The 15,897-nt window shown below is 33.1% G+C and overlaps 2 protein-coding genes across 2 annotated transcripts; one reads left to right on the top strand and one right to left on the bottom strand.

Moving 5' to 3' along the window:
• The first annotated feature begins 3,246 nt into the window (after positions 1 to 3,246).
• LOC116025005 (pentatricopeptide repeat-containing protein At5g16860) lies at positions 3,247 to 6,346 on the top strand. Its single transcript, XM_031266051.1, has 2 exons — positions 3,247 to 5,583; positions 5,871 to 6,346. Exon 1 carries the CDS (start codon positions 3,360 to 3,362, stop codon positions 5,577 to 5,579), a length of 2,220 nt encoding a protein of 739 aa, XP_031121911.1. The 5' UTR covers positions 3,247 to 3,359; the 3' UTR covers positions 5,580 to 5,583; positions 5,871 to 6,346.
• Positions 6,347 to 7,222: 876 nt separating this feature from the next.
• LOC116025468 (zinc finger protein KNUCKLES-like) lies at positions 7,223 to 7,912 on the bottom strand. The gene has a single exon (XM_031266698.1). It carries the CDS (start codon positions 7,910 to 7,912, stop codon positions 7,223 to 7,225), a length of 690 nt encoding a protein of 229 aa, XP_031122558.1.
• Between the last annotated feature and the right edge of the window lie 7,985 nt (positions 7,913 to 15,897).

Below are 15,897 nucleotides of genomic sequence, written 5' to 3'. Positions count from 1 at the left end.
ATTGTTAAGGATATTTTTGCCATTTTCAACTCAATATCCCAATTTGAGCATGAATAAAGAGATTTAAGCCTTAAGATCGATCACAATTCGCAGTTCTACTCCTCAAATTAAGATGAAATGAGGAGAAAAACTGCGAGTTTTGATCGATCTTAAGACTTAAATCCATTTATTAATGCTCAAATTGGGATATTAAGTTAAAAATGATGAAAATACCCTTAATAATTTTAAAATTTTGCACGTTTTAAATGGATGGGTGATCGGCGTGATTAGTTTGTACATTAAAAATTATTTTAATAATTTTTAAATATATTTTTTTTTAAAACAAAAGTCGGCAGTCCCCGGGCTTTTTGTTTTTGTTTTTGTTTTTTTAAAAAAATTATTTAAAATAATTATTTTTATATTATTAAAATAGGTTTGTAAAATTATTTTAAATAATTTAAAAACAATTATTTTAAATAATTTAAAAATAATTCTTTAAATAAGTAAAAATAATTGTTTTAAATAATTTTAAAAAATCAAAATAAAAAGATAAAATTGTAATTTTCGTCCCTTTACTAATAAAACATTATGGACAAAATTTACAATTTTTGTATAACTCATAGGACGAAAAGTGAGTACGAAAGGTCATGCTCACTTTTCTTCATTAAGTTATCATTGGCGTTGCACTTTTGGTCCCTGACTTATACTAAAATTCTAAATTTTGTCCATAATGTTTTATTCATAAAGGGACGAAAAATGCAATGATAACTTAATGACGAAAAGTGAATATGACAATACTTAGGGACGAATTCTACAATTACTTTATAATCTATAAACGAAAAGTGCAATTTTCTTTTTTTTTTTTTGTTTTGTTTTGTTTTTTAATTATTTAAAATAATTTTACAAACCCATTTAATAATATAAAAATAATTATTTTAAATAATTAAAAAAAAAAAACAAAAAACAAATAGCCGGCAGTCCCCGACCTTTTTTTTTTAAAAAATATTTTAAAATTACTCTATATTAAAATCATTTTTAAAATACAAATTAATTTGATAATAGGATCAAATGTAATACAAATTACAAAATTTTACACTTAATTTCAATCCAAGTAGTAATAACCTGCTAAACAAGTCATTTAGGACTCAATTGAACTTTTTTGCTGGTTTAGAGAACTTTAATGGAGTTTTTTTTTTAAAATTTATTTATTTCACGTAGAGGGCCCAATTGCACTATCCAGTATCCACTATATTTAGCGGTAAATTTAAAACTTTTTCCAAAAAAAAATAATTTAATTAAGTTCGAAAATGACATTTTTACAACTTTAGTCCTTCAAGATTCTTACTTTTACTATTTTGTAGTCCTTTAAAGTGGAAGAAATGAGTTTTTACCCAAAATGGTCCATCGACTATTGCTCATTCTCAATTTTGCATTTCGACTTTCAATTGCACCTAATGTGGTCCCTCGACTTTCAAAAACTCACCCAATTTGGTCCTCCGTTACATATTCCGTCAAATCAGTGTTAAAATGGAGGGCATTTTCATCCATTTACCTATTGTTAGCCTAATAAACATTGAGAAATAGTTGAAGGACCATTTTAAGAATAGTCAAGGGACCATTTTGGGAAAAACTATTTTATTTATTTCATTTTTGTTTATTTTCATTTTTAGACTCTATAAAATTAAAATTTTTATACATTTTTTTCTTACAAATATAAATAGTTAAAATCGTGCAATCCATCCTAAAATGTTTTAACTTTTTTACAAACTATTCCTATGCAGATTTACAATAAGTTTCGTAAATTTTATAAATACTCATTTTTTAAGCACCGATTAAAATAATTCTTAGTCACATCCGTAGTACTAAATATATTACTTTGGATTTTTTTTTTATAAATAAGATATAATATTATTAAACTCAAATAATTAAAAATAATGTGCCCACAGCACAAAAGATTTTATGATTGACTTAAAAATTAACTATAAATTTTATTGTTGAATACAAATTGACAATTATTAAACATTATTTATAATAATTATTATGTCCCGTGTAATATACTAAAATTATTAGGTAGGATTTTTATAATTAAGGTATAATTTAATTAAATCAAAATTATTAAAAATAATGTGTCCACATTACAAAATAAATTATACTTGCCTTAATAATTAATAAAAAAAAGAAGAATAAAACATATAAAAGATGTCATACAATATCTTAAATAATGTAAATTAATATAAAATTTAATAATTACTTCGAAATCAAATACAAAAAATATTGCATGAAATATTGACGAGATTTTACTTTTCGGCTCACTTGAGAAGTTTACTAGAAAAATTTACCTTTCGATCCAATATTTTCCCTACATTTTACACTCTTTTGGTGTCTACGCTTGAAAAAAAAATATTATTTTCAATGGTAAAAGTAATATTTAATGTGATACATAGTGATTGATTGTCTATGAACATAAAATAAAAATAAAAATATATGACTATTTATGAAATTTACGGAACTTATTGTAAAACTGCATAGGAATAGTTTGTATATTTAGAGAGGAAAAGTCTGTAAAGAAAGTTAAAAATTTTGAGGTTGGATTGCGCGATTTTAACTATTTATATTTGTAATTTGAGGTTGGATTGCGCGATTTTAACTATTTATATTTGTAAGAAAAAATTGGATTGCGCGATTTTAACTATTTATATTTGTAAGAAAAAATTGTATCGAAATTCTAATTTTATAGAGTCTAAACAATGAAAATAAACAAAAATGAAATAAATAAAATAGTTTTTCCCAAAATGGTCCATTGACTATTCTCAAAATGGTCCCTCAACTATTTCTCAATGTTTATTAGGCTAACAATATGTAAATAGACGAAAATACCCTCCATTTTAACACTGATTTGACGGAATATGTAACGGATGACTAAATTGGGTGAGTTTTTGAAAGTCGAGGGACCACATTAGGTGCAATTGACAGTCGAAATGCAAAATTGAGAATAAACAATAGTCGAGGGACCATTTTGAGTAAAAACTCCGGAAGAAATGGAGCTTTCCCGCCTTGACGCATGAGATTCAAGCCTGTGGAGCATGCTCTTCCGATCGCCGCCGATTCTGAAGCTTCTATTCTCCAACTCCGCTCTCCTCCTCCGTTCATCTTCTACTACAATTACCTACTTCTCCTCTTCTTCGGCGCCATCCTCTTCAGCGTTCTCCCATTTTCTGAAAAAATGCAAGTCTTCTATCAAGGCCAAGCTCATAGTTGCCGGCGGCCTCTCGGCGGATCCAGAAACGGCGTGCTTGCACCTTGTGTTCTGGTGGAACAATCTGATCAAGCGCGGCGTCCTCCTCCGCTCCTACGAGCACGCGGTTTTGCTTTTCCGCGAGATGCTGAGGCTCCAGTGGACCCCCGATGGGTACACTTTTCCGTACGTGCTCAAGGCTTGTGGCGAGCTGTGTTCCTTCCGGAGAGGAGAGTCTGTGCACGCTTTTTGCGTGGTGACTGGGAATGACGCCAATGTCTTCGTATGTAACGGCGTTATCGCCATGTACGGCCGATGTGGCGCTCTGGACCACGCGCACAAGGTGTTTGATGAAATGATTGTGAGAGGAATTGATGATGTTATTTCATGGAACTCTATTGTGGCGGCCTATGCGCAGAGTCAAGAGTTTAGGAGAGCGTTAGGGTTGTTTGGTTCGATGATTGCGAGATGTGATATTGAGCTACGCCCTGATGTGATTAGTTTAGTCAATGTGCTTCCTGCCTGTGCTCCTGCTAAGACATGGCGGCTAGGCAAACAAATTCACGGGTATGCTATTCGGAGAGGCTTATACGAGGACGTTTTTGTGGGGAATGCAATTGTAGACATGTATGCTAAGTGTGAGCAGATGAATGAAGCCAACAAAGTGTTTGAACGTATGGAGGTGAAAGATGTGGTTTCGTGGAATGCAATGGTGACTGGGTACTCCCAGATAGGGAGATTTACTGAAGCTCTAGGGTTATTTGAAAGAATGCGAGATCAAGAGATTGAGTTGAATGTTATCACATGGAGTGCAGTGATTGCAGGGTATGCACAGAGGGGGTTTGGCTATGAAGCGCTTAATGTCTTCAAGGAAATGAGGCTTTCTCGGACAAGGCCTAACATTGTTACCCTTGCTTCTGTTCTTTCTGGCTGTGCTGCTGTTGGAGCCTTGCGTCAGGGGAAAGAGACTCATTGCTATGCCATCAAACAGATGTTGAGTTTAGAGGGGAATGATCCTGAGGAGGATCTAATGGTGATTAATGGTCTTATTGATATGTATGCCAAGTGCAAGAATGTAGAAATAGCACGTGCCATGTTCGATGCTATTGATTGCAAAGATCGTAATGTAGTGACATGGACTGTCATTATTGGTGCATATGCCCAGCATGGAGATGCCAATGAGGCATTGGAGCTTTTCTCAGTGATGATGAAGGATGATAATTATTCAATAATCCCAAATGGATTTACAATTTCCTGTGCTCTGATGGCATGTGCCCGTTTAGCTTCTCTCAGGGTTGGTCAGCAGATTCACACATATGTGCTACGCAATCACTATGAAAATTGCATGTTATTTGTGTCTAATTGTCTCATAGACATGTACGCGAAATCTGGGGACATTGATAAAGCTAGAAAAGTGTTTGATGTCATGACTCAGAGGAATACAGTTTCGTGGACATCCTTAATGACTGGATACGGAATGCATGGTCGAGGCGATGATGCTCTCCAAGTTTTCGAGAAGATGAGGCAAGCACAACTGGTGATTGATGGCGTGACTTTTTTGGTTGTGCTATATGCCTGTAGCCATTCAGGCATGGTTGAAAAAGGAATGAATTACTTCAATAACATGACCAGAGATCATGGAGTCATTCCCGAGATTGAGCATTACGCTTGTATGGTAGACCTTTTAGGTCGCGCTGGTCGCTTGGATGAAGCCATGAAGCTAATACAGGACATGCCTATCGAACCTACCTCGATAATTTGGTTCTCTTTGCTGAGTGCTTGCAGGGTTCATAAGAACGTGGAGATCGGGGAATATGCAGCAGCTAAATTGTCAGAGCTAGAGGCAGAGAACGACGGCTCTTATACACTGCTTTCGAACATATATGCTAATGCCAGACGTTGGAAAGATGTAGCTAGGATAAGGTCTCTGATGAAACACTCTGGGATCAAGAAGAGACCTGGATGTAGTTGGGTTCAAGGAAAGAAAGGGACTGCAGTGTTCTTCGTGGGAGATAGAAGGCACCCGATGTCTGATAAAATGTACAATCTCCTCGCTGACCTGATTCATCGCATTAAAGGAATGGGGTATGTTCCAGAGACGAGCTTTGCTCTACACGATGTAGATGATGAAGAGAAAGGCGATCTTCTCTTTGAACATAGCGAAAAGTTGGCCCTCGCTTATGGAATTCTCACATCAGCTCCCGGGATGCCAATCAGGATAACAAAGAACCTTCGCATTTGTGGGGATTGTCACTTGGCCATGACATACATTTCTAAGATCATTGATCACGAAATCATTTTAAGAGACTCAAGCCGCTTCCATCATTTCAAGAATGGATCTTGCTCTTGTCGGGGATACTGGTAGCAAGGTAACTCTTCTTTACTTTCTGATTATTAGATGGCTTGTGATACATATTGCTAAACAGTTATTTGACTTATTACTCTTAGTCTTCGAATTAGTTTAGGTAGATTAATTATTTAGAAACTACCAAATAACTATTCTTAGTTTAGGAACCTTTGTAATCAACCCTATAACAGAGAGTGTTATTTGGAATAATAGTTCAAATGGTGTCTGTTTTCATGGGGAGAGGCTGCATTCTGTGCAGTTTTCTTAGTTGTCACCATGATTCTTATGCAAGTTCTCATCTTATCTTAGCATCACAATTGGAACATTCCACCCCACCACTTTTAAAGCTGCATTCAAGTGCAACAATGGACTGCAGGAAGGTCTTTTTCCAAAATGACACCAGAAACATTGCAGGGCTTATGTTCTCACATATTTCATTGAGAGTAGAGTATTATAATCCCTCAAATATCCACATGGAGGAGTAGAGTATTATAATTGGTTGCCTATCATGGAATCCAATGATAGTGTTAATATCAGAAAAATTTGTTGGGGACAATCTGACCTGAGTATTATTACGTCAAAAATTGTAGTTAGTGCTTTTATTTTTGGTTACTAGAAAAATTTGTAACTACTATTTGAGGGTATGTACTGATAAACCTAGCAAATCACAAGAGAGGTAATGGACACTACAAAAAGTTTGAGGTGCTCCACTCTTCGTGGCCGACGCTGGTGACAATATCTATTATCTAGTGGAGAATGCCCGGCTTTGTGGTCGGGGGACCAAATCTGAAAAAAAAAAAATAATAAAAAAAATTTAAAGTTTAGCACTTATTTTGTTCGAAATAAGTCATGTATATAATTTGACAGCACATTCAAAGTCAAAGAACCAATAATGGTAAGATCTTAACCTTTGATTTCTCAATTTGAAGGGTGTAGATGTGTTCACACTGTTTACCATTAACCCTCCCCTATATTATTATTATTATTATTATTATTATTGTTGTTGTTGTTGTTGTTGTTGTTATGAATGTTAATGTTCGTATAAGTCATTTTACATGTAACCGGCTAAGAGTAACCAATTAATTTACGAAACACATTTCTTCAATCAACTAGTACTATCTGTGGGTCAAACCAGTTAAATTAATCACCTATCAGTTAATTGTCAAATTAAACACCTCTAATCTCTAAATTTATATTGCTTTGTACTTTAGGACTACATTTAGTAACATATTTGAAAAATTAGTTGAAACCAACCTAAAGGTTTGGAATAGTCAGTAAATTTCTTATTAGTTAAAGCCATATAAATTAGTTCTAAATATATTTAGTAAGCACCAACTATTATATAGTGTGATGGTACCTTTGTTATTATTTTAAATGGGTGATTGTGGGTTCAAACTCAAATAATATATACTAATTCTTTAGGTTTGATCCAACAACCATTCATTTGGAATGCCATCACCACTACATATTTTAATAAAATTAAGCACATTTATAAAGTGACAAACTCATGTACCAACTAAAAATAACAACAAATCACCAGTCTCTCAATTAAATAAAAATATATTACTCCTAAAACAAAATATAAGATTTCCTTGTGCCAGGAAATTCAAAACATAAAATAAAAAATCGAAAGAATTTAAAAAAAAAAAAAAAAAACTACATTAAAGCTTTAAACTCAAATCAATCCCTGAAGCATCTTCTTGATCTTGCCCCTTATCCTCATCATCTCCCAATAAAGCATTATTTTTACCTTCAGTTTTTGAATCATCTGCAGAAGTATGATTATCGTCAACTTTAATTCCAGAACCAAGCTGACCCTTATTATTGATCTCCAGTTTAAACGAATTTGCGACGAAACCTGTCGTCGCAAAAGCGCTGCTATTATTATTTCCTTGAATACTCTCCGGCCGCGTTAGCAGCGATCTCGGCGACCATTTCTCGCCGCCGCCGAGGCGCGAGTAGTTCGAATTCTCCGCCAAAAACGAGGGGTGATGATAAGAAGACGGCAGCCGATGAATCGCCGACGAGTAATTGGGCATCACGCCCAAAGATCGATTCCCAAAAGAGTTATAAAACGGCAAATGCGATGAAAACGCCGAGTAGGGATGGTAGTACGGGTGGTAGTGCGGGCCCACGTACGGCGCCACCGTGTCCAACAACCCTTGCCGCCTTTTCGCCAAGGCGCGCTCTTGTTTATGCGCGTTCTGGTGACCCCCGAGGGCTTGGGAAGTCGAGAATTCTCTCTTACAGAAATTGCAAGAGAAGACTCTCTCGGACTCAAAATCTCGAGGTTCTGCAGACTCTCCCTCGTTGTTCGAGGAGTTGCTGGGCGGGGGAGAAGAAGTCGTCATGGCTCTAATCCCAAAGAATTGGACGTGGATGAGATGACGGGAGTCTGGAATGGACTACGGGATTAAATAAATCCTCTAGAAATGACTAATTATGGAAACATTGCATATTTTTAGGCAGCATTAAACCTTCATATGGCGTTACCGATTCATATCAAATTAGACTGGGAGATGATCAAGTTTGCAAAAGGCTAAATATCTTCCAGATATTACAAAGTTTTAATATGATTAGTATCTGCAACTTTAACTCATCACTATTTCACGTTTATTTAGTTCAATTTTCCATGTTTGAGTTCAGTGTATGATCTCAAGAAATAAGTAATTAGTGATCTGAGTTGTTTCTTTGCTCCTCCTTTAGTAATTTTTGTTTTTCTTTTTTTGGTTTGATAGATATATGTTTACACCATTTGATTTATACTACATGTAATTACTTTTCATTTCATTTTCATATTTATTAATTACTTGTAAATCGACAATCTTGTTATAATTTAATTAAAGGAAATTTAATTTGTACAATTCATCAATATCAATCGGGACAAGTTTCATTAGTCTTGTACTCTTGTATAGTTGGATATAATCATGCATGTTATATCTGGTTGCTCAAGATACTATCGGACAATTGTGAATAGTACCCATACCAATACAACTTAATAACATACATTTTCGTATTTACTTTAAAAATATCAATGTCAATCAACAATTGAGAAAAATAATCTCTTAAGTAAATAAAGAGAAAAAACGCAAAATAGTCATTCGGCTATTTATAATTCTCAAATTGGTCGTCACTTATCAATTTATCCAAAATGATCTCTCAACTATGTAAAAATTTACTCAATTTAGTCATTAGTGTACATAACGGAGGACTAAAATGTGTAAAGTTTTACATATTTGAAGAACCATTTTCGACGAATTGATACTAAATGGCCAATTTGAGAATTATAAAATTGTTAATGGCCCATTTTAAGTATTAGGTCTTAAAATACAAAAGTTGGTGCAGTGGTGGAAAGAGTTGATGCAATAATATTATGGATCAATCTATAGAGGGGGGAAATTTTCACTAAAATAATCCTTATTATTTAATTTGAAGTGACAGTATACGATTGTATTTTATTAATAAATAATTTTATTAACAAAGGCGGACCGATTAATTCATGATAACTAATAATGATAGAAAATTAAGATAATTGAGATGTTTATAAAAACAGAGATTATTTTGAATAAGTATTAGGAGATTAATTGTACATTACTGTATTCCAGATTTCCATGTGGAAAATGGTAGTCTTAATGAAGATTTCTATCACCAACAACTGTTGAATAATCAATCATGGATTTAATTAATTGTGTATTTATGATGTCATGAAGTTCCAAGAAATTTTAACTCTCATCACCACTAAAATCCACTAATTTGGGGTGTCTATATCCTTAGTTTCCTTGTACGGAGTATTTTAATTACATTACTAATTTAGTCTTAATTAAATAAATTAATCATAATTATAATAGCTTAGAATCTTAGACCGACAATTTGGTGTGACACAACCATTTCACATTTTTTTTTCTTGGCCACCTATTCCCGAGCTTGCATTTTTTGCAAGCCTTGCAATTTGCAAATATATATATATATAACACATTTGCTAGAAAAAGTGACTTTTGTGTTCTTTCAATTCTTTGGCTTTTTTTTTTTTATTTTATAAAAAAGATTAATTAATTGAAATGGTGTTGGTGATGTTATTATATTTTGAGAGTAGGTTCAAATTGTAGAGATATGAAGAAAACAGTTGTGAATTGTATTTTTGATGGTATGACAGTAGGGTTCAATTTTAAAAGTAATAGAGTATTTCAATGATAAAAATTACCTTACGAATTATTACAATTTATTTTTAGAAGAAGTGTTTGGTTAATATTAAGATTTTATTTAATAAGGTGGTAAGTTTTGTCAAAACCAAACGCTTATCACTTACCATTAAGGCAAAAGTCGGGCGAACCAAGAAAAATCATGTTGGAAGGGCCAAGTAATATAGAAAAATTACAATATCAATCGGTATAGTAACAACCATTCATATTCGATAGCATTATATATACCATACAAGCATACATGATTTTAACAAGTATTATTTGAAAATGATTTATAATGATATTTCTATACAATAATGTGTGAAGTACATAATTATTCAAGTGCGATTGGTACTCATGTTAATTATTATTTTTAAAATATTCACATAACACAAAATACATGCAATAATTAAAAAATACATTTATTTAAACCTTATTTGTCACTCTTTTATCAAATAAAAAATTTCAATTATTTTGTGGACAACAATTAAATGATATTTGATACACTCTCATTTGTACCTATTTTACTTGTGTTTTTATTTAGGTTTTATAATTAATTGTGTATTAAAATGTTATCTCCAATGCTTTTTCCTTGTTATTTTATTTAAAGTGGTATAATGCTTGGTTTGAGTGTCTTTGGTGTGTTTAGTGCTGCATTATAACCACTTGGGAGCAAAAAGGCAATGCAAAGGAATCAAAAGTGTTGAGAAGTCAAAATGGGACCGAAAGTACTGTTCACCGCAGATTCTCGACGCGTCGAGAACATCTCTCGACGCGTCGAGACCTTCCAGAGAGCAATAAAAATTTCGCCATTTTATTCTCGACGCGTCGAGAAACATTCTCGACGCGTCGAGAATCCTGCCCAGGACACTATTCATCCCAGAACAAAATTCCAGATTTGTCCCTGTTTTGGATCCCACTATTTAAGGCTTCATTTCTCCCCAAACCCTACCTGTTGGCTGCTGGTTTTTGTCAGAAAAAGGGGAAAGAGAACAAGGAAAAGAAGCTTCATCATCTCCAAAAGCCAAAGAAGAAATCATCACAACTTTTGGAAAGGAGATCAAAGAAAAGAGCTTGGAGGCATCATTTGGGAGAATATCTTCCTTTCTCTTTTCTATTTTGAACTTTATTGAATAATTGTTGGATCTATTTTAGCCATGTTAGGCTAAACTTCCTTTTTGGGATTTTTGGGTATAAAAGTGTTTATGAACCTATGTGCCTAGTTCTTATTTTGTTTTAATGAAATATCTATTTGGGTTTATTGCTTGTGTTGCAATTGTGATTTATGTTATTGATACTTGTAATTAGATGCATATGATTGCTTGTACCCTTGCTAGATTTGTCTATGAATCAAAGAGCACCCACAATTGCACTTGACTATTGTACCTCGAGAGAGGACAATTTGGTTAAGGGATATATTGTGAATAGCTCACGAGAGTGAGTATTCCAATTACCGTATTTTGGGTTTGAGTTACGAGAGTAACCTTTCCCTTTTAGATGGCAACTTTCCACACTTGTTTAACCCAAATAATTATTTCACTTTAGATTGGCACTAGGTGATTAAACACTTTAACTCCCAAAAATCCCGCTTTTACCTCTTTGAATACAAAAACCCGTTTGCCTTATTTTAATTATCTTGTTTGCATATCCATAGATAATCATCCATTGTGAACGTAGGAATAGCTTCTTGCGAATATAATTAGTAACTAGTGCTTGATACCCCACTTCCCTGTGGTTCGATAACCCCGGAATACTCCGGGTATTTGTATGTGGTTTTATGCTACGACTAATATTCATTTAAACCTTATTTGTCACTCTTTTCCACAGCTATGCCGCTTGGTAGCATATGTATATCTTAAAAGAAAATAAATAAAAAAAACATGTAATAAATCATTGATTAATTAATCAACTAATAAAACAAAAGAATATGCCTCAATATAATAGTGATAACTAGTAGTGAATCTATAATTTTTCTTTTAATATATTTGTATAATATTGATCCAACATCATATTTCAATGCCATGATGCTACAATTGGTCCTCAAGCCTAAGTGCTGAATAAGTTGTAGTTTATGTTGGTCAGTTGGTGTATCTATACATCCATTGATAGATTTAATTAAATCGGGGGTCCTAATTAATAATCCTGATAAATAATAGGAAATAGTAAACGGATAAGGAAAATAGGTAAACGAAGGTTGTCGGGTCGCGGAGACCGTGTATTATAGTGAATCATAGTGATTGAGCTATTACAAGATAATGTAATGCTATTACAATAGTCTATTAAGAAATGAGTGAGAATATGATGTCTAAACAAGAAAAATACAATGATTTTATATTGACAAGCAATCCCAACCGCCCCCACAAAAATAAGGGTTGTTGTAACAAACTTGGATTGCGCACCCTCGAGTCCTCCTTCGACCGAGCCCCAAGACCGAACTGGGGTCGGCAACACAGTCGAATCGGGTTCGACACTTGGACCGCGGCCCAGGCCCAGCCGAGGTCACAAGGAGCCGACCCGGGCTCGACACTCGAGTTGTGGTCTACGCGGAGCTTGCCTCCACGTCCAGGTCCATTTGGATCTTCCTTGCTTAGCTCTCTCGGGTCGATTTGCTCCGATCCACTTCCTAATACATCCATCATCTATGATACATCAAATATTTTTCCTTTATTATAAATAAAAAATTTATATTCATTGAATTTTGGTTATAAACATCACAAGGACAAAAAATAAAATTTTTGAACCAGATAATAGTTTCGCATACTGTGCAGTAAATAATATTGGCGTAATGTTAACCAGTGCGCGGATTTCTTAGCTAATATAGGTCAAAACTCTCCATGGGGCACGACTGTCCTGGAACATCCCCTAGATGTATTGAACGAGCTTCTGATTCGTGACGCTTCGAGTTTTACTGCTAGTAGAAGTCACTAATCTCTCAGGGCCTTCGGGTATCTCCCTCTCACAAAAAAAAAATATTGGCGTAATATTGTATCTTGATATATTTTGTATGAATTTAATTTTATTCCTTTGAATATTTGTTTTAAAAGTTATTACATATTGTATAGGTATTAGGCTATTAGCATCTTGAAAAATAAGATTAATTCAATAAAATTTTGACTTGGTCACGTTCAAAACCTTTATTAACGCCTTTATTACATTTACAAACACATGTATTCAAATTCTTAACTTTATGATTAAGCAAACTCTAAGAGCATCCTTAGGTCTTCCCCATTGATGTGTTTTACACGATTTTTAAGAAAAAAGAGATGAGGTGGAGGAGTGATAAATAGGTGGGAGAAAAAAAAATTACATACTACAAATATGAGGTTTTTGCATAATAAGTGGGGCCCAAAAAGTAGATAAGCAAATAAATTGCGCGCGTTACACGCAAGTTAGTTGTTATGCCGTGCACCCAAGTCCATGTTCACAATTTCTTTCATAACTCTATGTTCACACTTTTAAATTTTAATAACTCCATGTTCACAGTTTTATAACTCTATGTTCAACATTATTATAACTCTATGTTCAACAGTATAACACAATTTTTGAATCTATATAACAAAATTGTGAATATTGAGTAATGTAATTTTGTATATTGAGATCTAAAATTGTAAATATAACGTTCTAAAATTGTGAACATAGAATTCTAAAATTGTGAACATAGAGTTTTAAAATTGTGAACATGGAATTTGGGTCCACCTTGCAAGGTGGACCTGGGTCCATAGCATAGTTTGTGCACCCAGCGGGTGCGTAATTCCTTTGCCAGATTTTATTTTTTGTTTTTTTTTCTCATTCATTTTTCATTTTCTCATTCCTAATTACATATGTAAAAACTCCTCAAAAACCGATCACTATTGAGGAAGACCTTATCAATGAAGTTTTTAAGGAGTTTTTGTAAGTGTGATTAGAAAAGAGAAAATAGAAGAAAAAAAATAGGTAAAAGGAAACATGTTGTCAAGCGCCCAAGCTATTAATTGAGGAGTTTTGTCACGCTCCCAAACCATCTCTAAACTACACGCGCACGAAACCCAATTGTCAGGAGTATTAAAGCAGTCACACGCGCACAAATCCCAGCTTTTCTCTCTTTCTTCTCTCTCATTGAGACCCACAATAAACCATTCATTTGCAGGAAAAAAACACACCGTCTGTCTTATTTCTCTCACCTCCACATCACACTATACCCCACAAAAAACTACCAAATATTCATTGATATGGATGCTCTAAGCCAACTCATACAAAAGTAAAAAGTTTGGAAGGTAAATAAAAGTAGAGGGAGAAAGAATTAAAATATAGGTGAATTGGAAATTACAATGTGGAAGGTATAAAGAAGAAGAGAGGTTAGAGTCTATGGGTGGGATTAAATAAGAAAGAGGAAGGGTGTATCATCGAGAGTGTTAAAAGCGTTGTAGCATCAGTCTCTCAAGATAAAATAAATACAGTAATATAATTGAACACTCAAGTTATATTACACTGAATTTAGAAATATTTGCAAAATTTTTTAAGGAAAATGATTTTCGAGAGAGATAAGAAAATCAAGAGTTTTGAAGTTGTTCAAAAACTAAATCTACCCAGAACCACAATATTTTTAGGAGATAAGAAATAAATAGCAATAAACGTTCGCATTTAGCATCATATTTAAAATCATAACAATTTAATTTGAAAATAACTCTAGCGCTTACAATGTTAAGACATTTTCAGAATAGTACACTATAAAGTTACCCCCAAAAGGCGGTAAAAATCAAAAAATATACTCCTACTACGTAAGAGAGAGTCTTTAATCTTTATGCTATACACACACACACACTAGTGCAAACCTACTTGATCAACCTCTTCTTCTTCAAGTCTCTTTCCCTTTTTGACCTCGACAACTTTAACTCTAGTCAAAAGATAAATTTTTTATTTGTATGAAATTAAAATAATTGTATTTTTTTCTATTTGAATTTTTTAAAACATGAATATGTATTTATTACAAATTATGTCTTATAAATTATTGATTATTTTTTGAATTTTTAAATGGATTCTAAACGTTCAAATCTATTTTGCACGGAAACTTCATGTGATTAAAGTTTTTCTGCCATAGAAATATTTTTAAGTTGTTTCCTAATTAAATAAAAGTTTGAAAATTTTCAGGCTAAATTTAAATTAATTAAAATTTTCGAAACTCATTTAGACACAAATTTTTCCCAAGAAAAAAAAAAATCTGATCCAATTTTAATTTTGGAGAAATTTAATTTCTGCACATTTTTTTACAAATTCCAATCCAAATTTTTTTAATGGTTAAACAGTCCAGCTTGGATAAGGTTCTTGTGAAAACTGATTCTCTCTTTAAAAGTTTACACACAAACATTGGATCTTATTTTAATTTAATCATTATTGATGTTCAGAACTTGAATTTTTAATCCAGTGGGGTAACTCAGTGATAAGTGAGCTCTCTTTGTGGAGAAAAAGTTTGGGAGAATTGCGTTCTATTTCCAAAAGTGGCAATTCCCCTCGAGTATGGGAGGAACCCGAACCGTTAAACAGACGAAAAGAAAAACCCTGTAAATTTATCAAAAAAAAGAAAAAAAAAGGAACATAAAACTTTTTTTAAACAATCAAAACTTTTTTAAAACAATCAACGAATCAAACGACTCACTGTTGTCGAAGTGGTTCAGTTACCTTCTTCCTTATCTCTGTAAGGTTCTCGCTTCGGATCTAATTAATTAAAGCTGTCGTTTAGGTTTCAAAAAAACAAACTATTTAAATTGACTTTGCAATGTTAGTACTTACCACTTAACTATTAATAGTAATTATGTCTACTATTTTTTAATTACGGAGTATCATTTTTAAACAATTTAATAACTTTTAAAAATGTGTAAATAACCATTAAACAAATTGTGCCACCGTCCAATTTATCCAAAGAGCGTCCACCTTCTTTTGAAATTTTTTTTTTTTAAATTTGTTCTTTTTGCACAATAGAATTCCAGAGTATCAGTACAACAATCCAGAAAAAGCTTTGCTTGAATTTACAAGAAATTAACAAAAACAATCTACAAATCTTTTTTAGAAACTTGAAAAATGTTGGTAGGGATTTGCTTTATTACAAAGCTTTAAAAAATATGGATTTATTGCATTCAAACAAATTTCTTAAGAAAAAAAACAAATGCAAAAAAGAATTGTAT

The sequence above is a fragment of the Ipomoea triloba genome, chromosome 7, assembly GCF_003576645.1.
Source record: "Ipomoea triloba cultivar NCNSP0323 chromosome 7, ASM357664v1".
Classification (NCBI taxonomy): Eukaryota; Viridiplantae; Streptophyta; class Magnoliopsida; order Solanales; family Convolvulaceae; genus Ipomoea; species Ipomoea triloba.
Note: the sequence above shows the minus strand (reverse complement) of the source record. Positions and strands in the feature narration are given on the sequence as shown.

What these genes read in the sequence shown, in the direction of transcription:
- LOC116025005 (XM_031266051.1), top strand. Translation starts at nt 3,360, where the DNA reads ATGCTGAGGCTCCAGTGGACCCCCGATGGGTACACTTTTCCGTACGTG.
- LOC116025468 (XM_031266698.1), bottom strand. Translation starts at nt 7,912, where the DNA reads ATGACGACTTCTTCTCCCCCGCCCAGCAACTCCTCGAACAACGAGGGA.